This window comes from Kwoniella mangroviensis (assembly GCF_000507465.2).
Source record: "Kwoniella mangroviensis CBS 8507 chromosome 1 map unlocalized Ctg01, whole genome shotgun sequence".
Taxonomy (NCBI): Eukaryota; Fungi; Basidiomycota; class Tremellomycetes; order Tremellales; family Cryptococcaceae; genus Kwoniella; species Kwoniella mangrovensis.
In genome coordinates, this window is record NW_027062533.1 from 7,015,778 (window position 1) to 7,038,260 (window position 22,483).

The 22,483-nt window shown below is 43.6% G+C and overlaps 9 protein-coding genes across 9 annotated transcripts; 4 read left to right on the top strand and 5 right to left on the bottom strand.

The window, feature by feature from the left end:
* Nucleotides 1-164: 164 nt before the first annotated feature.
* I203_102628 (uncharacterized protein) lies at nt 165-1,522 on the bottom strand (the record flags this gene model as incomplete). The annotated part of the gene is made up of 4 exons (XM_019146917.1): nt 165-689; nt 804-1,133; nt 1,252-1,319; nt 1,465-1,522. The coding sequence occupies 4 exons, from the start codon at nt 1,520-1,522 to the stop codon at nt 165-167; spliced, it is 981 nt and encodes a 326-aa protein (XP_019003467.1).
* Nucleotides 1,523-1,824: 302 nt separating this feature from the next.
* On the top strand, nt 1,825-2,944 carry I203_102629 (uncharacterized protein; the record flags this gene model as incomplete). The annotated part of the gene is made up of 6 exons (XM_019146918.1): nt 1,825-1,857; nt 1,922-1,945; nt 2,114-2,256; nt 2,486-2,576; nt 2,725-2,778; nt 2,915-2,944. 6 exons carry the CDS (start codon nt 1,825-1,827, stop codon nt 2,942-2,944), a joined length of 375 nt encoding a protein of 124 aa, XP_019003468.1.
* A 717-nt stretch (nt 2,945-3,661) lies between these two features.
* Nucleotides 3,662-4,593, bottom strand: I203_102630 (uncharacterized protein; the record flags this gene model as incomplete). The annotated part of the gene is made up of 2 exons (XM_019146919.1): nt 3,662-3,923; nt 4,220-4,593. The coding sequence occupies 2 exons, from the start codon at nt 4,591-4,593 to the stop codon at nt 3,662-3,664; spliced, it is 636 nt and encodes a 211-aa protein (XP_019003469.1).
* A 637-nt stretch (nt 4,594-5,230) lies between these two features.
* Nucleotides 5,231-7,370, top strand: I203_102631 (uncharacterized protein; the record flags this gene model as incomplete). Its single annotated transcript, XM_019146920.1, has 8 exons — nt 5,231-5,389; nt 5,546-5,766; nt 5,864-5,971; nt 6,061-6,118; nt 6,235-6,350; nt 6,423-6,486; nt 6,599-6,714; nt 6,911-7,370. 8 exons carry the CDS (start codon nt 5,231-5,233, stop codon nt 7,368-7,370), a joined length of 1,302 nt encoding a protein of 433 aa, XP_019003470.1.
* Nucleotides 7,371-7,955: 585 nt separating this feature from the next.
* Nucleotides 7,956-9,258, bottom strand: I203_102632 (uncharacterized protein; the record flags this gene model as incomplete). Its single annotated transcript, XM_019146921.1, has 8 exons — nt 7,956-7,983; nt 8,054-8,192; nt 8,286-8,295; nt 8,401-8,475; nt 8,571-8,583; nt 8,739-8,938; nt 9,015-9,035; nt 9,142-9,258. The coding sequence occupies 8 exons, from the start codon at nt 9,256-9,258 to the stop codon at nt 7,956-7,958; spliced, it is 603 nt and encodes a 200-aa protein (XP_019003471.1).
* Nucleotides 9,259-10,194: 936 nt separating this feature from the next.
* On the top strand, nt 10,195-13,930 carry I203_102633 (ATP-dependent protease La; the record flags this gene model as incomplete). Its single annotated transcript, XM_019146922.1, has 14 exons — nt 10,195-10,423; nt 10,569-10,639; nt 10,724-11,463; nt 11,556-11,819; nt 11,949-12,050; nt 12,123-12,214; nt 12,267-12,351; nt 12,440-12,695; nt 12,763-12,968; nt 13,040-13,181; nt 13,257-13,331; nt 13,399-13,541; nt 13,606-13,665; nt 13,741-13,930. The coding sequence occupies 14 exons, from the start codon at nt 10,195-10,197 to the stop codon at nt 13,928-13,930; spliced, it is 2,655 nt and encodes an 884-aa protein (XP_019003472.1).
* An 899-nt stretch (nt 13,931-14,829) lies between these two features.
* Nucleotides 14,830-18,143, top strand: I203_102634 (uncharacterized protein; the record flags this gene model as incomplete). The annotated part of the gene is made up of 14 exons (XM_019146923.1): nt 14,830-14,858; nt 14,911-14,927; nt 14,999-15,095; nt 15,182-15,389; nt 15,452-15,516; nt 15,595-16,000; nt 16,104-16,372; nt 16,469-16,661; nt 16,737-16,955; nt 17,035-17,130; nt 17,198-17,268; nt 17,345-17,436; nt 17,496-17,793; nt 17,867-18,143. 14 exons carry the CDS (start codon nt 14,830-14,832, stop codon nt 18,141-18,143), a joined length of 2,337 nt encoding a protein of 778 aa, XP_019003473.1.
* Nucleotides 18,144-18,203: 60 nt separating this feature from the next.
* On the bottom strand, nt 18,204-20,259 carry I203_102635 (uncharacterized protein; the record flags this gene model as incomplete). Its single annotated transcript, XM_019146924.1, has 7 exons — nt 18,204-18,591; nt 18,659-18,747; nt 18,813-19,132; nt 19,222-19,514; nt 19,588-19,847; nt 19,925-20,161; nt 20,242-20,259. The coding sequence occupies 7 exons, from the start codon at nt 20,257-20,259 to the stop codon at nt 18,204-18,206; spliced, it is 1,605 nt and encodes a 534-aa protein (XP_019003474.1).
* A 33-nt stretch (nt 20,260-20,292) lies between these two features.
* Nucleotides 20,293-21,800, bottom strand: I203_102636 (uncharacterized protein; the record flags this gene model as incomplete). The annotated part of the gene is made up of 9 exons (XM_065517144.1): nt 20,293-20,346; nt 20,434-20,581; nt 20,653-20,671; nt 20,750-20,923; nt 20,989-21,001; nt 21,072-21,262; nt 21,321-21,474; nt 21,537-21,586; nt 21,665-21,800. The coding sequence occupies 9 exons, from the start codon at nt 21,798-21,800 to the stop codon at nt 20,293-20,295; spliced, it is 939 nt and encodes a 312-aa protein (XP_065373962.1).
* Between the last annotated feature and the right edge of the window lie 683 nt (nt 21,801-22,483).

Below are 22,483 nucleotides of genomic sequence, written 5' to 3' on the forward strand. Positions count from 1 at the left end.
TGCTGTCCTATCGTATCATCATGGATGTACATTTGATGTCGAACTTGATGAGAGATATGTAATTCAGATCATGGGAATACAACACGAGAAATATGATATGATCATACATGATACCGATACAACAATAGTACAAAATCCTTTTCCATGCCATACAGTACTCATACCTATCTACCACCTCTTGAGGGACCCATACCCCTATATCCCATAGGTTTACTACTCTTCCTAGCTTGATCCTCTTTCATCAACCTTTCAACTTCGCTCATCGTCTTCTTTCCTCCTTGTGCATCTTCCCTCGATTCCGATCCAGTTTTAGATTGTTTGGCAGATTTGAAAACATTCATGGGAGCAGGTCTTTTCAATGGATTTATCGCTATTGGCTTTGTAGAAGAGGGAGTAGAGAAAGTACTGAACCCCGAAGGTTTCGTTGATACTTGTACTTGAACTTTCTTCTCTTCTCCATTTGTATTGTCTTTATCTCCATCTCCACTGTCTTGTCGCTGAGGTGGAGTGTTGTTGCCAAACAAATTCAAACTAATCTTTTCACCTTCTTTCTTTTCCAATCCTTTCGATTGATCGCCTTGACCATTGACTTCAAGTTGCAATTTCGCACGGGATATCTGTTCTTCCAACATCTTACGTTCTCTTTCTTCGCCATCCATAGTAGCTCGATCTTTTTTTTGTGCAGCGGCCTAATCATATCGATCAATTGTATATAAGATCAGCGATCGATCTTTATTCCAACCAACGGCATATTTGACAGACATAAACCAGATGATCATAGCCATTTGTGCAGATCAACTCACCTGCCTTGCCAACGTTTCAGGCCTCGTATCAACCCAAGTGATCCACAACCCTTTCTCATCCTCATCCACATGAACGATTCCTTCTTTCCCTAACGTCTGTATAAACCCACTTAATGTGACCCATCTAGTTGAATTCATGTGAATGTGATGTTTATCCTGGATATATTCATTATACACTGCATTGGCTCTTACTCTATTAGTTTGATGTCGTGTTCGGAGTAATAGTAAGAATTCAGATTGGAATTGTTGAGAGAAATCGTTTATGGCTGCTCCTGCTTTAGGACCTAACAAGAGGATTTTACGCATGTGAGGTTCGGATCGACAATGCGCCTGTTCATGATGACACGATCAGCTCCGAACGAAATCATCAAACCCAATCTCGTGTTGGGGAAATACAAAGCGGAAGGGGAAAAAAGGGAAGTAAGTAGAAAGTAAAGTAGATGCTCACCTGGAATCCATTCTCGTCTCGACATTGTTTCTCACATACTTGACAGTACCATCTCAGTCTACCGAGACCTATAAGGAGTGAAATGTTAGTCATCTTGCAGGTCAATGGAAGTATATAGCTTGAATTGAACGGATACAGCAGATCTGGTCAAAGCCATAAAGCGGATGATAGACCGTAGGGCGACTGAGAAGAAGAAGACAAAACCCCACTCACCTTTCGCCTTGATAGCGTTTCCAATAGCTTTCGCTGAACCTGCTTCTGCTTTACCCATATTGTTGTGGTCCTAGACGTATATGTATACGTTGATGAGGAGTATATAAGCGATTGTGCAAGATGAGAGCGAAGCAAACATTCGAGAGCCTTGCCTGATACTTTTAGGTGGCAACGAATGAACATTGAATAAACGAGGTGAGCGAGCGGGATCAAATTTTTCGACCAGAAAGATACCGACGGAACTGGCCGGCACTTCCCCACCTGAACACACGAACAGCCAAAGAATCATCAACGTTATAACAAGTTTACTATCAACTCTTGATCTCTTCTCACAAAAACAGTAATACACCCTCGAACACGATGTCAGGTCTATCAGACGATACGTTGAGGAAGGTGAGCTCTTAACTTACTCGCTGGCTTCAGAGTGAATTGAGCTAATTCGGATTATCGGTGGTAGATCCTCACTCAAATTCAACAGCAGGTATGTCATTCTCCCCCCCTCCCCCCTTTATCGGAAACCACAAAGATTGTACGATTTTGTGATTTATCAACGATCATCCCAACTCGACATATATAACATGAAATTGAAGGAAAATGATTTAAAGGTCTCTTTACGACGATGGCATACTGACTTGAGGTATGAATTCAGGCAATCCAATCCCAAAAACAATTGTCCATCGTCCGAGCTCAAATCCAATCGAAAGAGAAGGAAAAGAAGATATTATCGTTGACCGTGAGGGAACTCGATACCGTCCCTAGAAATGGTGTGATGTACAAAGGTGTAGGAAAGATGTGAGTGATGCTCCAGCCTTAGCATACGATATACGATATCTGTGATGTGTGTTTGCAACAAGATTAGATGGTTTGAGAGTGGGAAGAAGTGGACATGGTAAGACCGATTGATCAGGAGTGGACGATGGACACTGGAATCTGAAATTCAGTTCCATCTCCATCTTTGGCCTGGTATATATATATACTACACTCGACGACGTTTTGCTAATCATCAGATCCCCGAATACAGGTTCATACAGCAAGATCGTAAAGAGGTGGATTCAGAACATTCGACTCAGGAGAAACAGCTGAATGATGAGTTGAATAATTTGACGAAGAAGGTGGGTCCCACAGTTCCATCGGTCAAATGGATTGCGACCATGTACATTGCATTATATGGGTCCAGAAAACGATACTCGACTTCCTGCCCTACCTTTAAGGAGGGAATCGAAATGAAGATCAACACTGATTTAACCTTTGTTTGTTCAGTCGAAATACCTCGAAAAGCAATTCGAGGAGGCCAATTCGCAGTTGAAGGATATCGTGAGTATTATAATCCTCACTATACGCTATGAGTGCACGATCTCTCACTGGTCGTCCTGCTTCTTTTCTGTTATCTCGCAAGATAACGAGCGAAAAGAGATGCAAGCTGACCCTCTTCTGTTCTGAATTTTTACAGTTTCACAGTCAACAACGTCAAGCTGCGTAACTCTTTCACCGTGGTCTATCAGTCTTAGTAAAGACTAAATTCACTTGACTGAAAGGAAGATGGACGGGCGAGATTTTATTAGACACATTTGTACTGTAATGAATACCATAAAGAAATACTGCCAACATACAACTCCGTTGAATTTCTAGCTTGCATTTCTAGCCACCAAACATCTCGCATCGAACACCGCACATCGTGCATACCAGATTCTGGCGTGTATCGTACTGCATTTTTTTTCAGATAATTCGACATACGGTGATGTCGATATGACTTACCATCTATACCCTTTGTTGGGTGGGGGTGAGTTAATATTTTCAATCATCATGATCAATCCCTCCAATAGACAACTCGAAATGCAACTGATCGTATGACCGAGGGATTGTCATCGGGGAATATTGGAAAGAACATGCACAGGATTCATGCTTTTTGGTTCCACTCCTACTCTATTTCAAATTATACATCCCACTCCCAAATCTCTTCTCAACATTATTCATCCCCGATTATCAGTCGACCTATCATCTTAGAAACAACCATCAGCTGCGAGAGTCTTCACAATAGTACCCATCCGAACAGTTGACTCACGTTTTACTTGATCCCTTCTCAGATTCCTTTCGAAATGGAATGATTTATCCGAGTCTCATGACTAAGTCACCCATAGTGAGTCAGCACATATCTCCAACTAGGGTATTCCCCAAGAAGAAACAAATCAAAGTGGTTTTATGGATATGAATAACAACCTTGCATATTACTTGACATTGATGTCGTGATGTCACAGACAAAGCACAATGACTCACTGGCATTGATCAAATCCCCTTTCTCAGCTTTCAAAGCTTCTTTTGCTTTCTCCTCCGTACATCCAGTTTGGGCTACAACGAGGTTAACATCTTCGTCGGAGATCTTGACATCGCCATCTTCACCGGTGGTAGGGGCAGTGGTGGTGGTGGTGGAAGGTTTGTCGGTGTCCTCGAGGGCTGGTGCTCTGTTTATGTCATGGGATCATAGTATCGAGATGATGAGTGTTGGTGATTGGTAGAGGTTGAGTGATGAAACAGTAGAATAAATAGTATGATCAGTAAATATCCTTGTCATATATTATCTTGTATATTGTCCACTCCCACCCTCCCACCCGTATATAAACTTTGCCCACCCTCCCGCTTTTGAGAAACACCGCCCCCATCCCACCCCAAGCTACCATGTAGTAAGACCGCCCCCATCCCACCCCGAACTGCCGTTGCAAGAGTAAACCCCTTCACTGCCGTGAATGGGTAAACTCACTCATCACCTCCCATCAAATCCTCCAAACTCTTCGGTACCCCCTCCTTAAAACCCCCTTGCGCATGCGCCTTCTGCGCAGCTTGACTGCTAGCCGCCAACTGAGCTTGAGCCTGCAATTGCGCCGCCGAAGTTGGATCCTCCAACTTGGCCTCTCCGAACACTATGTAACAATCTGATCCGGGTGCCTTGTACACCTCTGGTTGAGCGACCACCATCAATACTCCCTTGGGTCTTCGGAGGGTGACTCGTTGGATACCTTGTACTCTCTTCAAACCGAGACCTTCCAAGGCCTTTCTTGCCTTTCGTTCAGGTCGGGATTGGATGTCGACCTGGGTGGACTCGGTGTCGTCGATGGTGAGGTTCTCGATTGACATCTTGTATTGTATATGTGTGTGGGGTAGGTTTAGGTGGATGGAATGTCAACGAATATGAAATCGAGTTGAGTGTGCAAGTCCAAGTGAAAGGGTCAACTTGACAGATACCAGCGGGGCAACGATAGAGAGTCATGGCGTGAAGGATGTGGCAGTTTTGTCTGATCCCACCTCATGACGTGGATTAATCCGTGGAGTGATACTTTCCGGCGGGCGGTCATGATGAGTGAGTTACATAAGCGGACTTCGGTCTTGGAACTTGTCTTTGATCTAGCTTGGTCAGTAATTCGGTCAGCGAGTGGTGGTGTGGTGCGGTTCGTCGGAATAAGCCTAATGGCCGTACCATCGTATCATCATCATCATCATCATCATCATCGCGTCTGAAAATCACAAGTGGAGATGGTGAATTTAATGTATGATGCATCTGGCCGAGACAACTACTTATACACATATCGATCATCAGACCGAAGGTGACTCATCACTCATCATCCTTCTTACATTTCTATACATGTAGTTTTGAACAGCATATGCTATATTCTGATATATACATAGATAGACATCCCTTCTTTCCATATCTTTCATCTTTCATTCTCTACATCTATCTCACCGGCTATCTATCTCCACACAATCTATAGCCACAATGTCATTCTTCAGTAGATCAAATAAATCAGCTTCTTCATCTTCCTCTTCCCTTGCTAAACAGGCGAAACCCAATGCTACCTCTCAGATCTTCACTGAGCCAAGTCAAGAAAGCAGCGTGAAGAAGAAATGGGATTACAACGAGGGGCAATTGAAGCAGGTGAGTGGAGCAGAATATCATCGTATATCCAATACTGATAAGGATTTTTTTGATTGTTGCATTGAATCAGATCGAAGAGTTGAAAGCTGTTAGTCTTACGAACCATCATCGACTCCCCTGTCCCGGGTCCATCTGTACTGATCTCCAAGTTTATAGTACACATCAACCCTTCTTCTTCCGGAGACAGACCCATATTACCCTTGGGAACTTCGATTCCTCAATGATCCAGGAACACATCCTCGATACATGCGAGCAGCCAAGTGGAAGATGGACGACGCGAAGAAGAGGATACAGGGGACATTGGAATGGAGGAGGGAGTATAAACCTGAATTAATCAGTCCGGATGATGTGTGCGTAGAAGCTGAGACGGGTAAAATGTGAGTGGAAGCTATATCCAAAAGTGGACAAGCCAAAACACAAAAGTGTTGTTATTATCATCAAATCGATAGCTGACCTTGTCGCTTGTACCCGCAGCATCCTCACCGGGTTCGACTACGATGCTCGACCTATCTTGTATATGAGACCTGGACGAGAGAACACGGAGAGAAGTCCAAGGCAAATTCGACATTTGATTTATCATCTGTGAGTGGCTTCTCTTCATATATAAACAATCACCACATGCCTAGCTCCTCCTGAACGAGGATAGCTGATACGTCAATGGTGAACTGTAGCGAGAGAGCTATCGACTTCATGCCTCCCGGACAGGAACAAGTAGCCATTATCGTTGATGTGAGTCGACCCTTGCAAATGAACCACCTCTTACCCAATCTATAACACTTTATACATATATCCATCCAATGATTGATCGATCAAACAATGTTACTTATTGCCTTGCATCCTTATAGTACAAATCAGCCACCTCTCAGTCCAACCCTTCTATCGCCGTCGCAAGACAAGTACTGAACATCTTGCAAAATCACTATGTGGAGAGGTTAGGTAGAGGTTTAGTAGTGAATATGCCGTCAGTGCAGCTCAATCTCATTATTCACCTGGTCAATTCGGCTCATAAGTTGATTCTTGTGTTCCGGAATAGCTGGTGGATCAACGCTTTCTTCACTGGTATTTCACCTTTCTTAGATCCCATCACGAGGGACAAGGTGAGTGAAGCCATTCAAAATTGATCATCATCGAACAGCTATCATCCAAGTGAACGGAAGGAAATCACCCTTTCACCGATACTTGAAGGCTGATGTTTGTCCCCGATAATAGATCCGATTCAACCCAAAACTTACCGAGCTCGTACCCGCCGCGCAATTGGATTCCGAGTTTGGTGGTGATTATGTTTTTGAATTTGATCATAAACCATACTGGAAGACCATTACCGAGTAAGTTCAGCTCTATATGACATCATCAAGTGTTACAACCTTCCCGGCTTCGATGCGAGAGTATTGGGCATCCGGATCATGTGTCATCCAGTACATCTTCTTTCTTCCTTTTCGAGCTTGTTCCTCTTCGTTGGCCTCAAAGTTACCATTTTCAATATTGAACTATTTGCAGTCTTGCTAACAAATTTATCGTCAGATTCTGCCACATCGCCTCAGACGGAACGAGAATCGACGATCAAGGCGAGAAGATCTACCCACCTTCAGGAAACGGAATCAAAGCTGCCATCGAGGGGTTACATCCAGTCAAGGGAGCAGTGGCCACTGGTCAAGTCGAGAAAGTAGAGGATCTGAGCGTATTGAAACACCCTACTCCCCCTCCCGCTTCTACACCTCCCGCCGCAGATGCAGCTGCCAATGGAGCTGCTGTTGTAGCTTCAGGAGAAACAGCCGAGAAAGAAGGAAGTGAGAAAACTCTAACTGAAGAAAACACCACAAACTCAAACACAGTGGGAGGATTGGAAGATGGTATCAAGCGGATGAGTCTGAATAGAGCTCTGACGACTGCACCTGGTGCGCCGGAAGGTGATGCGGTATTTGATCATCCACCTACGCAAAGTGAGTTGAAGGAAGCTAGACAGAGCTTGGAGGGCAGATAGGGAGAGGAGGTATAGTAGAGAAGTATGGAGGGAAAACGGATTTCTAGACGTGATATCTTAGTGAGCATAAAGACAGGTATTTGCATCATGTATAGTAGTACATTTGATTGGTAATATGATCTTCTGAATATTTGCCTTTTTTTGATATATCAGATATATAGCTCATATAGAGATTAGCTCGTTGCTCGTTGAGACATGAGTAGGGTATGGAACGGTAATATAATAATCAATGTATAGATGAATAGTTTGCCAATCAAATCAAATCAAGTCAAATGGCAATATCATTTATCCATGATTGAAAAGGATGTTTCTCGCTATTTGTCTTCCATCTCATCTATGTCAGCCTTGTACCACTACTACTATCTACATTTACATACAGTGTCTATCTGAAGGTCTTTATGATATTCCTAATTGATCAATGCTCAAATTGCCAGTCATACATCCTATCCCATCCCGACGCATCACACCATATTTGATATTAATTGTAATATGGTTTTACTTTGCTATACGATATCGTCAGTAGATCGTCCTTCATTCCTCCCGGTTCGGTTGAATTGAATTGAATTGAATACTGAATGTTTTGAATCACTCTTTCGCACTACCTTCTTCACCCCTGTACCGAAAGTTCAGTATAACTCTTCGATCGATGAACAGATGAACCGACCAAACCAAATCAAACTCACTTTGCATTCAACAAAGAGAGATACAAGGTCCAAGCGATACCGCAAGTCGACTGGAACGGTACACGATATTGGATAGGCATCAATTTGAAGTTTATAGTTTGGATTAAAGGCCATACTTTCCAATTGGCTATCAAGGCGGCTATGTGATGGAAGAAGGATTAATTTAGTAAAAGATATGAGAGATTTGAATTTGGATGTATTTTGGGCCTTTGGGCAAAGTAGGTGGACTTACGGTAGAACATCTGAGATAAAGTATCCAATAGATAGAATAAAATTCAGAGCAACATTAACATTTACATTTACATCAACGTTAAACCAAAAGGGGGTTTATAGGAATGTTAACTTACTTCCGAGAATTTATCTTTGATACCTTCTAATGACTTTCCTTCCATGAATCCCATAGAGGATATGAATAATGACATCTAATTTGGGTATCATCATCGATATTTTCATCAATGTGAGCAATACGGTCATGATCTCAGAAAATAACCCTTGATAGTTGGGTCAAAATACTTACACCGAATGGAGCCCTGTGGAATGAAATTCAGGAATCCATCAGCATGATTCGATCGATAAGATAAAATATAAATGATGTCTCCAGTGTATGTGATAAGGTCTCGTGGGAGAACATGTTATATCACCCAATCAGATGCGGCATTCTCGTTCTCATTCTCTACCAACTCACATTATCATTTGATCCGCCGCTACCCTCTTTGCCAACCCCAATCCAGCACCTTTAGACCCTATCCTAACGGGTATAGCTCTTTCGAGTAATCTCATCCAATGTCCTATCAAGGGTCCCATGGCCATACCGTAAATTGCGAATCGAAGGGTACGTTCGGGGTCGTAGGATGGTGTAGGTGAGGTGGGCGTGGGTTCATGTAACTGTACGATACAGTATATCGAATAATCATTCCATTATCAGCTCGATGAGGTTGGGTGAATTGTATGGATGACTTACTATTATCGATGATGTTTGTGCCTGTACCGTCATCATGACCAACATCAGCATCAACGTCAGCATGGGATCATAAGTCTGGAGCAGTAGTTTGCGAGAAGAGACCAGACAAAGGAGTATGACAACTCACCAAAGCATCCGCAATAGTATTCAAGACTCCATTGGTAATGATCAAAGTAGGTATAGGCCTACGATCGAAATTCGAATTGTAATACCTCGCGAAATTCAGTAGGAACCTAGGTGCCATCGTGGATCGTTGTGTCTATGTTTGACCAAATAAGGAGGGGAAGGACTGATATGAATATCGCACGATGACACAAATGCGCTCAAGAATTGTTTTTAGGGGCGTGAACACCATTCGATGTTGGTGTCGATGATGGTTCCTGTAATGTATCTTATCAATCCGATGCGATGGAATGGCATGTGAATATGAGTATGTTCATATTATCGTTATCATCGTACAATTTGTATTTTCAATCTCCCAAAATTCCATCGAGCACAACCACGTCATAGCCCAAATCTGGGGTTGGGGTATATATGATATGTTTAGGTCACGTGATGCGCCTACCCGCTGGGAAGATGATAACGATAAACCCCCTCCAGTAGGATATGATGGACATGCATGTAGATAAAGGGATAAAGGGGGGAGGGGTAGTGGAACATCCCATTTCACTAGTTGCGCAATGTCTTCAGAAGCGATACGATCATGTCCGTTCTTCCTCTGTTCTCACGGTTGTTTAGAAGGTATGAACCACTCGTAGACTGAATTCTGGGACTCAAAGCTCAGTCGTGTCAAATGGACGATTGTTCTGCTTCTGGTCCTTCGGACATGCCATCCGTATGTACCCCTTCCGGGATGTCTCGTTGGCATAGATGAGAGCACGTTGTCCGTTGTCCGTCGTCGATCGTTAACACGAAGTTGCAGAGGATCAGATCTACGACTGGATGATGCTTGCTTATCTCGGCAAAATCACACAGTAGCATAACCGGACATAACACGCACAATACGAGTACACGACAGATCGATCAAACTCAACGATCACTCATTCTTGCTTCGACACTCATTGCCTCTTCATCGTGACGATTCCCTTCTCTCTCCTTTTGATCTTCTTCAGGCTGAAGTAGCTCCCGATACTGAGTAATTACAAGTCTCGTCCCATCCCTTACTCACTCAGCATCTATCATGACAACACCTCTTCTACCTTCTTCCCTGCCCCTCATCCCTCTCCCTCCGCCTCAAGTGCTCTACCCTCATATGGGAATCACCATACCGCTCTCCACCACCCAGCTCGCTCAAGTACTTGGTGCCGTACAGTCCAACTTGGGTGGGAAAGGTGGGAATGGCGAGAGAGGCATGGTGGGTGTCGTACCTGTTGCAGATGGAGATAGGAGGGTAGGAAGATGGGGATGTGGTGAGTGTTCGATGTCACTCATACCATCAGTGAGCCCAAAGTACACCAATGCTACCTGAAATGCTGCCCAGACAGATGTATATACTTACCGAAGGATATCGTTTATTGGCGTATATGCTTACATGTTGTTATGATTCTCTCGCAGCTGCCAGAATCAAGAACGTCCACAAGAGTCCGAACGACGATGACACATATCACCTGGCCGTACAGGGATTGGTAAATTCCACAAACAATTCTCGTCACATACAGAAAGACATTATGTTCTTTGCGAGATCAAGGCTGATCCTCTCATGCTGTCAGGCCCGTATCCGCCTCCCTCGATCTCTCCCTCCAATCCTCTCAATTCTCCCTTCCATACCCGTTCCTACATCCCCCTACTCCCTCCCACTTCCATCGGTGATTCCACCCACCACCGATATCCTACCTCTCGCATTCAAATTACTTCCTGAAGAACTCCATAATCACATGAACACCTCTCCTCCATCTTTGTTATGTGATATACTCGTGACTATCCTGGAGGTGGATCGAGATACGAGAATCGAATTATTGGGTATACCAGATATCGAATTACGATCTCAGAAAGTCAAATCTATACTCATAAACCTCATTACATCAAGAGGTCTCACACCGTCATCGTCTCCATCGAATAATGAGAAAGCTTTGATAGTCAAACCTAGACAACCTCAACCGCTTTCCGTTATTGGCGGTAAACCCAAACCACCTTTAGGATCGGGATCAAATCCTTTCCCAGAGGATTTACGACCCCTCTTTGAACTATTCCAAAGGAGGTTAGATGAATTGTCGTTAAATGCAAGAGAAACGATCCAGAGGGAATTGATGAGATTAAGTAAGATCCCACCTCAATCGGCAGATTATAGCGTATCGAGAACGTATATAGAATGGTTATTGGCCCTTCCATTCAAGAGGGTCAGTGAGAATTATGAGATCGATTTGAAGAGTGCGAGAAGCAGATTGGATGGGGATCATGAGGGCTTGGAAGGGGTTAAGAGGAGGGTGATTGAGTATTTGGCTGTTTATAGGTAAGTAACACAATCTCTCTTTTATCCTATGTATGTATATGACATACAAAGACACAAGAACGGGATGCTGATCGATCGAGAGGTTTGTATAGACTGAAGAAACAATTATTCGACGAATCACAAGAGAAGAAAGCTCTTCTGAATTCCTCTCAGAGTGCTCAGAGTAATGATAAGCTCGATCGGGAAGATGAAAAGAACCTTTTAGAGCTTATACCTTCTTCGACTTCTGCCAAACAAATTACCAAGACACTGCAGGACAACCCATCCATTGGTGGGGACGATGAACCTCCCGCTGATGCGTATAGGGATACAGGACCGATATTGTTATTGGTGGGTCCACCTGGTGTTGGTAAAACGTTAGTGCCTCTTCAGACAACATCGCATCTTGTATATCCCTTGAGCTATCAACCTCAAATATCATATCGCACTGCCTTGATTTATGAGAGGCAAATTTGCGCGATGGCTTATGTTCACTTGATATACAGGTCAATCGCAAAATCACTAGCTACATCACTAGGAAGGAAGTTCCATCGCATCTCCCTAGGAGGTGTGAGGGATGAAGCGGAGATTCGAGGACATAGGAGAACGTAAGTTTCAGCTTCGTGATTGACGTCCATCTGGATGATAAGGCGGTATAGCTGACTGTAGATCTCCAATAGCTACGTGAGCGCATTGCCCGGATTGCTCGTGCAGGCCATGCGTAAAGTAGGCGTATCGAACCCCCTCATATTGCTCGATGAGCTTGATAAAGGTAAGCTGGAGCTATTGAGGTCGATGACATTCCAGCTGACAGAATCGGACAGTTGGACACGGCGGTTTTCACGGGGATCCTTCTGCTGCGTTGCTTGAAGCGCTTGATCCAGCGCAGAATTGGAATTTCCACGATCAGTGAGTCGAAATGATACCTTTCTGTTCCGCTGTCTGAAATATAATCTTTCCGCAGGGACTCGAGCTGACACTCCTTGATCCCCTCTAGCTACCTCGGCGACGTACCCATCGATCTTTCACAAGTACTTTTCATCGCTACCGCCAACAGCCTCGATACGATCTCCTGGCCTTTACTAGACAGATGCGAAGTGATCGAATGTTCCGGATATATCATCCCCGAAAAACTAGCCATCGCACAAAAGTTTCTGTTGCCTAAACAAATCAAGGAATGTGGGATGAATGATACCCTAGTGAAAATGGAGAAAGGCGTATTGGAGAAAATCGTTACAGAATATACGAGAGAAGTACGTTTACATTAATCACATCACAATTGCATAATGTCCTGAGTGTAGCTGATAACGATTCGCGTAGTCCGGAGTGAGAGAACTCGAAAGACAAATTGGCAAATTATGCAGGAACAAAGCTGTTCAATATTCCATCTCAAGAGAACCATCCAACCATGAGAGTGCGAATGAGTACGAATCAAGGGTCAGTGTAGAAGATGTAGAGAGAATTTTGGGAGTGTCGCATTATGGTAGAGAAAAACCTGAGCTTGGTGTTAGACCAGGTGTGGTCAAGTAAGTTGAGCTTCTTAGTTAGATGGACTGACCCGACGCTGATTCTTCTATACGTGCCGTCTGGTAAATAGCGGTCTATCGTATAATGGCTCAGGTAATGGCAGTCTGTTGATCATTGAGACGCTGCTCGTACCTGGTGGATCCGGTAGGTTGGTAATTACAGGCAGATTAGGGGAGGTATTTAGAGAAAGTATAGAGTTGTGTCTCACTTGGGTACGTCGCTTACGCGATCAATCAAAATCGTCTCCCAGGGAGATATCGTTGATTTGATGTGGTTCGGTAATTTAGGTGAAATCTCGTTCATTGAGCTTGGGTATCACCGATTTACCCGAACAAGATCCCTTGAAAGGATATGACATTCATGTGAGTTCAGACCATGACCTGATTACCGTGGATAGGAGAGATTGTGCTGAGCCTCATAGGTGAATAGTACCATATACCGGAGGGAGCGATTCAAAAAGATGGGCCTAGTGCAGGTATCGCAACTGTATTAGCATTTATCAGCCTGCTTACTGGTAAAGCAGTAAGTAGCGATATAGCTATCACCGGTGAGATGTCTTTGAGAGGGTCATGGTGAGTTTTGACTTCAGTCGCCTAATTTGATCGGCGGAATAGCTGATGGACGTCGTTAATGTAGCTTGAGGATTGGAGGAGTGAAAGAGAAAGTGATAGGTGCTCATAGAGTAGGAGTGAACAAGTGAGCTAAACAATTTCTTCGCTTTTGTTTTGATTGAAACATCATGACCGATACTGCCATTGTTGGCTGTTACAGGATAATCCTCCCTAGGACCAATCGACCAGACGTGGATGCAGATATACCTGATTTAGTCAAGAAGCAAATGCAATTCGTTTATGTAGATAAGATCGAACAGGCGATCGAGGAAGTATGGGGTAAAGATATCTGGGTGGGACCCGGAGCAGGGGAGAGAGATGTGAGAATAAAAGTTGATGCGAGGTTGTAAGAACGCTTGTATGACTGTCTTTGTTGATATATACCTTTGATTTGTACTGGTATGCTTTCCCATCTGTATGATAGGTGTATGATGTGTACTTGAGAGGTTTTATGCATAAGAGACTAGAGTTCAATCGGCGGCGCCGAGCCCGCCTGGAAGGGTTTAATGGTCGAACCGTTCAATGGCACGAAACCTCCACTTTGACTGTCCACCCTGTTCCAGCCATACCACGCTTAATGTATCTATCTCACACTAAGCCCTCATCTCAGTGCTCCCCCTGCCCTTTGCATGCTCAGTACCACCGGCGGCATACCGCTGGCGCGACGCCGCCGGAACTTGCACAAAGAAAGAGTTAAAGACAGAATCCCCAGTTAAGTGGGTGCTCATATAAGGTAGTTTGAAAACATGCAAAATCACCTTAAGCAGACTCTACAAGTCCCCTTGCATGCATGTTAGAGTTGAATCCAGCCTAACAAGCTGCACCCTAATGATTGATACCAGTTTAACCGCTTTCAAACTGATGTGGAATGATGGATATGAGATACGGCTGTAAATCACTGATGAACACAAGAACAGCACCCAAAAGTTGTCAAGATAGCCGTTATGCATGCAAAAAGAGTAAGAATCAATGCTCCAGGCTGCGCTCTATCCAGTGGAACTTGGATGGATGCTCTAGCAACGTTGTGTGATGAGAAAGATGAGATCGAGTTTTCGGGGAGGATGTCAATATTTAAACCTTTGTAGATCTTTTATCTGGACAGTTTCACCATTTGCTGTTAACGCTGGTCCGGATTTACCGGCATACTCGAGTCCCATGTCCGAACAACAACAACAAAGATAACAGATGACTCAAGTCATATCACCCATAATCATCACTTCTACTTATTATATCACCATATCGACCTATCATGCCTCCCGATAGCTCATCTGTCGGAGAGTCAACCTCAACATCAAGGAAAAAAAAGGGGTCTAGCATGCGAGAGATGTAGAAGTAGGAAACAGAAATGTGAGTGTACATTCACCCACCCTGTCTTCTTACTCGTACCATTTTGAGCTATTGGCTGATAGATGGGATAGGTCTACCGGGGCATGGAAGTAGATGTAGGAACTGTCAAAGGGCAGATACGCCTTGCGACTTTATCGAAAAGAGCGCTAATGAGATATACCTTCAGAAGTGGGTTCGGGAAAAAATCTCTCTTCCACTCTTCACTTTACGATGTTGGCTGTTACTGATGTGATATGATTTTGTGCACTTGCCAGGTATACGACGGAATTGGAGAATAGAGTGAAGCAATTGGAGGATTTTATAAATACAAGCGTCGCTACGGGCAGGCAAGGATCAAGTCAGAGTCCACAAGTACATAGTACAACCCAAAATTCGGCACAAACACATGGAGATACTCGTGCGAGCGCAAGTGCGAGTGAGGAGGATAATCTAGCTACCGGAGTGGGATTTTTGAGTCTCAATGTTAGTAATTGTCCTTCTAACATGCGTTCGTTAGAAGTCGATTGCTAAGTTTGCGATCATAGGGAGGTTCCGATCCGTTATACCTCGGTGGAAGCTCTGGGGTAGGTTGGGCGAAAGTGTTGATGCAGTGAGTATGAGTCCTCTGGCTCGTCTTTCGAAGAACATTCTCTGTCTATGTTTCTGCTGACCAGTTATGATATGATAGTTCTCTCAAACATAAAAATGCCATCTCAGGCAATCCCACTTCCCCACGTATAACTCGACCTTCACCCTCTTCTCACCATCCACCCCACCCACCAGCCCTACATGAGAATCTAACTCCGTTACCTGACCCACCTTCAGAAAATCTAGGTATACATTACATCACGACGGTTTATTATAGGGTTCAATCTCGATATGGATTTTTGGATTGGGTCAATATACAGAGTTGGCAAGCGGATCATAAGAGATTGTGCACTTTACGACCCCTCGACTCTCTTCCGACGAACAATGATACTACTACGACCGTCCAAGATCATTACGGAGCGTTCTTTCTCTGGATGTTATATGGTCTTGGAGCGGAATTGTGCGAGAATGATATTGGAAGTGGGATGGTTCCTGTCTCGCATGAGGTAGGTTGACCTGTCCTTACTGGATCCTTTCCACATATACCTTCAACACCTTGCCCTGCGCTATAATCTCGATGATATCCGCTGACCCATTATTATCTCTCAGGTCTATTTCAACACCGCCCTCAGACATTTCACCCCGTTATCAACCATACAATCTCTAACGACAGTCCAGGCACTGCTCCTACTCATCGTATATACCTTCAGACACACCTCCTCGGATCTGAGTCTGTGGCATACCGGTGGACTAGCCATTCGCTCAGCGATCGAATTGGGATTACATAGGAAGATACGCTCAAGGGAAATTAGAGAGAGGGACCCTAGAGCGTATTGTATGAGACAGAGGGTATGGCGAGGTGCTTATATTTTGGATCGGTAAGTCGTTCGTTCAAATGAGACGCCTCGATAGTATGATTCGAGATGTCTCATCTCGTCTATGGCATGCTAATGATTGTTGATTTCCATACATAGCATGATAGCTATCCAATTTGGAAGACCATTCGCAATCCAGGATAGAGATATAGATATTGAATTACCCGTAAACCTCGATGCGAATATCGCAGATCAAGAATCACTCTGTGAATTGCTTAATGCTCAGGCTTTGATGCCTGAAACTAATAGACCGGGAGAAGAGTATCGTAATGGATATGGATGTTTCACTTCGGTAAGTATTACCTGATCATCACAATCAGACATCTGTCAAGACAGATTACTGACGTTTTTTTATAATTGAAACTAGATGACCTCGTTCATACATACGATCCGACTGAATCAACTGGAATCTAAGATACATGAACTGGTATACACGGTAGATAAATCGATACATCAGATTGAAGACTCAGATGCGATTCAAGGTATTTTGAACGAATTAAATATGTGGAGATCAAATTATCCACTACAGCCCGATAATAGAATACCGAATTGTTCACATGAATTTTTCGAAGTTGAATATTATAACGTGAGTGACTCATACCTCGAAAACGTCTCTTCTCTGCCCGAAAAGGGCTGATTGTCAACCCTCCGCTGTCTTACTGCAGTGCGTTCAGATTCTCTTGAGACCCCTAGCTGCTAGAGACGATGCGCCGGATTATTGGTTGAGTAATTGTGCGGCGAGCGCAGCAGCTGTTTTGGATGTAAGTCAAGATTGAGCATAGCTTTCCAGTGGGGTGTACACTGACTCAGTATGACATTCACGTATAGATCGAATGTCAGCTACTTCGTCGTGATTCGAAGAACCTAGCCACTTGGGTATTATGCAAGATCTTCATGAGGTGAATTAGAGTATTTATAGCAAAACTGCACCATTCACGCTGATAGCTTGTTACTTCATTACTTATACCTTCACAGCGGCCTTACACTTCTGCATGTGATATGGAATCACCCGCAAGTGTTACCCTCATCCACCGTGTGCAGGGCCTTGCGTTCATGTTCTACATGTCGTAAGTCCACCTAATTCAATGATGTTTCTTGATGATGGCTAATCCCATCGTGTGTTTAGTTTTCATCTACGCCCAGCAATTCCCAATAGCAGGATCCTATCTCGATTGTTTCGAAGATCTCGTCAAGGCATTCGACGAAAGGCGTGAAGCACATGCTCAACCAATTGACGATTCCAATATTGGTAATATGAGCGCTGTGATGGGTCCTTCTCGCTCAAACGATAACATAGTAAATGGCAATACTGCAAGCTTCAGTATAGGGGACCCAGCAGGGGTAGTAAGTCAAGCGGATATCTGGACGGATCGATTGGACAATATGGGAGGGATGTTACCTGGTCTAAGGGAAGATCTAGCTTCGTGAGTTTTGTTATATATGACTTTATCATCAGACAAAAGGAAATCGACTGATGATAGTTATTACCTGTGATAGGTTGATCAATTCTTTCGGATCAGCGAATAGCGAACAACCTATGATGACTATGGCTGAACCTATGTCGTTACCAATGACTATGGGTAATAACACAGTTGCTGGCCAGACCAACGTAACTGATCCAATGGTAGAGATGATGTGGAATTTACCATTCGACTCTTGGACGGGCGATCAGACAATAGATATTTCAAGTTTGTTCGATAGTTCAGAGTTACAAGGGTTTGATTTTTTAAACGGTAGTAATGTCAACAGCAACAATAGTAATACCATGATGTAATATCGTAATTGTATGAATGCATTTACCTCTATATATACAGTATGGATATGTACAGTTCATCTAAAATGAAAAATCACTTTCTATTGAAATAGTGATAGTATCACGGATGCCCTCCGAAGAAGAAGCTAACATAATCTCATATTTACCTTTTGGTATTATCCATGTACTCTTCGTCGTGTCCCAAATTGCGAATGACTCTTTATCCAATTTCATATTCACTACTTCCTCTTTACCAGGTTGTATTAGAGATGTTTTCTTGAACGATTTCAGTTCCCTCTTGGGTCTTTGCTCTTGTCCATTAAGAGGGGAGATATATAATTGGACAATCTCCCTTCCCACTACTGAGCCAGTGTTCTTGATCGTACATGATATTTCGATTGATGTGGAAGAGTCCAGTTCAAGAGTCGTAAGAGAAGTTCTAGTATTCTGATATTCAAATGATGTATAACTGCAAAGTATCAATCATTGGTAAATTACTATCACTCTTATCCATCGAATATAAGCCATGTACTGACCTTAATCCATGACCGAATGGGAAAGCCGATTCCGGACCATGCGTGACAAATTGTCTATACCCAACAAAAACGCCTTCATCGTAATATACCTGTAAATCTCCGCTTAGCATTACATCTCAGAAAGAACACACTCAAGATGTGTATGGGAACCTACCTTCCCTTCCACACCTGGGAAGCGCCTCTCGGTCTTATGTGACTGGCAATCCGACAACAATCTTGCAATTGTAAATGGTAATTTCGCAGAAGGGTTAACGTCCCCGAACAAGACATCAGAAAGACCATTACCCGTTTCATTCCCATTATAGAAGAAATGGACTAATGTACTACATCGGTCGATGAACGGTGTTTCGAGGGGTGTACCACTTTGTAAACATACGACCCTATCTTGTCGGACAGATAGGATAGTTTCGATGAGGTTAAGGGTGGGTTGGAGGAGTGACATTGATTGACGATCGAATCCTTCCGTTTCGAACTCTACAATCAAGCCAAGATATTGAATGATCAGTAAAACACTAGCTAATTAGATGAAGAAAAATGAAGGTGGGAAATCGAGGGGAGCTTACCAGCATTCAGTCCAGCTACTAACACGACTATATCAGCTGATTTTGCCAATTCCACAGCTTCCCGTATATGTTCCTCCGGTGATAATTTCAGATATCCACCGAATCTCAATCCACCTCTTGAGCTTAACGCTAAAGGTCCAACGAATGATGTCGAAGCTGACGGAGAAGCATATTCCACCCTTATACCATAGGTAACTCCATTTTCCAAGTGGATCTCGCCAATCTCTTCTCGAGATCCTTTACCGTAAAATAATTCTCCAGGAATTGGCGAAGTGGAATTATCAATCAACAAACTAAACAATATACAAGACCTCAAGTGAGCTCTAATATTGTAATTCTCACATGGACTTGGATCGGTTCACTTACACATCGTCAACGTATAAGTCCGATATACCCAAAGCCCCTACACCAAATTGGTAAATCCCCGAACGGGAAGGAGTGAACGTAGCGCTGACAGTGGCATAACATGCTCTATTCAGTTTTTCAGGCAAATTATCATTGAAAAACATGCTCGAATTGGTAGTTGACAATTTATGTATAGCCTTTCTAGAAGTGGAAGACGAAGGTTCGTTATAGAAAGTTATGTCGAATCCAAGTTGTCCATTTGAATTTCGAAGTTCTTCACCCTAACACACAAACCAAGCAACTTATCAGCTTGATTCACATACATACCATGTAGCCTTCAAGTCGATGCTTGGCTCACGATCAAAGGTGTTAACTTATGAGCATCACACCCTCTTGCATAAACCACTTCTGATCCTTCCCCTACAGCTGCTCCGATACCTTCCAATGGACTGACGGTATATGTCGGTTTGAGTGCGGCACTCCCACCACCGAATATCTGGGCTCTTTCCGCATTAGGTCCAATCACCGCTATTCGTTTGCCTGTTTTGGGTAATGGTAAGATTCCTCGATCATTTTTCAGAAGGATCACAGCATCCTATATCAACAAGTCATACAATTCATTAGTATCATACAGGTCGCAGCACATCTTGACTTGTTTGGTAGAAACGAACTTACCGCTGCAGATTGTCTCATCACTTCCACAACAGGACTGGGATTTTCATTCTCTTATGCCTCACTTGGTATTCCGGATGGTATCAATCGATTGACCAGACGAAGCACCTATTTGTTTTCAAGTATAATTCAATCAACATTGATCTCAATTCCAGTCTTGACCTTCCCCTACACGATCATCAGATAGACACTCACCTGTCGAGCTCTCTCGTCAATTTCTGTTTCCTTCACTTTACCGCAAGTTACCATTCTCAGTAAAGCCGGTCCACGTATGATAGATGGACCGGGCATCTCGAGATCCAAGCCAGCTTGGATGGCCTCGTCGGTCGAATATGTTCCATGCCTGATTTTTCGTCCTGTGAGTCAGCTTGGATTGCCACGGCGACGAACGTCCGGATCAAATTTATGGCTTACCAGTCGGAGATGACCATACCTTTACAAAATCACGCATTTTAATGATGCCTCACTAACGAGTCTATGGTTTCGTAGACGATGGGATGGTAGAACTCACCTTCATATCCCCATTCTTCCCTCAGCAAGTCCGTTATCAGTCCTTTCGTCTCGGAAGCATGTTTACCATTTACTCTGTTATAGCTTGTCATGACCAACCAAGGATTCGATTCTCGAATCGCAATTTCGAATGGTTTTAAGTAAATCTCTCGTAGAGACCGTTCGTCCACTTCAGCTATAAATACCGAAAATACATGTTAGAGCTGGATCACTTTATCTTAAGTATCACTTCGGGCTCACCGCTTATTGAGTACTGAACACAGGTGGTATACAGTATTAGCTTCGACACCGTGTGTAGAAGATGAAGTCAGGAGAGAGCTTACTCTATTCGTTTCCTGATCATTACACACAAGGTGTTTCAACGTGGCTGCCACGCCAGTACTTTGACAACCTCTTATGAAACCTGCAGCTAGAATCCCACTGAGTAATGGATCTTCGGAGAAACTCTCAAACCCTCGTCCATTCAAGGGGGTACGGTGCATGTTAACCGTTGGAGCCAATAATACGTGTACACCTGGTTGACAACAACACCAGGTGAGCAGCACTCCCTCAAGGCAGAATGATAGACCCACCTTTAGCTCTACATTCATCTCCCAAAGCGACTCCTACTTGTCTCACCAAATCTACATCCCATGAACTTGCCAGACCGGTTACACAAGGGAAACAAGCTGCAGGTACACCTTCGAAGAATTTCGTTCCTCGACATCCATTCGGTCCATCCGATAACTATATTTATCACCCATCAGTGAACAATCGAAGTGAGTCACAATGAGAAGGCGGAGACTCACACGTAGTGATGGGATACCAAATTTGGGTATATCTCTCGTATGCCAATTATCTATTCCAACAACCCATTTTCGCTCAGTCATACTCCTTACTGAGAATTTCAATGAGCATTGAACCAATTTGGACATACCTTTACCAGACAATAGGGACACTTTCTCCGGCAATGATAGTTTCAATAACACCTCTTCTACATCCAATAGCTTGTATTTGATCTTGCTTGATTCGATACCTTGCCCGTTGGACGTTGAATGTACTGCTACAGGCATATTGGTTGATGATCAAATGAGTTTCAATCTTCGAGCGGCGGGTTAATTCCCATCAAGTTATAGCTTTTAGAGACTATGTACAGACTGACACAATGAAGACATCACTAAAACACGCAAACGACGTCCTCAATGTCCATGTTGAACATTCGGACTTGCTGTGAGCTTTCGACGTTGTTAGCCGACATCATTGACCAACCGGCAATGTGATCTGACTTATCGCTCATCGGAGTGGAGGAAGATGCTTTCTATCGGCTTCACTCCGTACTGTGTCTCGCCCCTTCCCTGCGCCGGGTGTTCACAACAGGGAGGGCGACATCAGAAGAACAGGAAGGGTGACTTGCAAGATTCGAAATTCAGATCTGGTTCGACGCCGACTTTCGGGTATTCCTACAACGTTATCTCTGGTGGCTTTATTTTTTCCATTTTTATCGCGTATTCCGATAAGGTGTTTATGCGTCTCACTTTCACTTCTCTCACTTTCTTTTGCCTTTTGCACAACAACAATGTTTAATTTACTGAAAATTGAAGATCTGCTTTTCTTTCTTCGCTGAAAGGCCTATCGATGGTCACTTGATAGATAGGTCTTCTCCTGCTGTTCTATCGGAACATGACCGATCTTGTCTAGTACTCGTAGCCCAGCCGAACAATGGGTCTCGGGATTTCGTACCGGAGCACCATCTAAA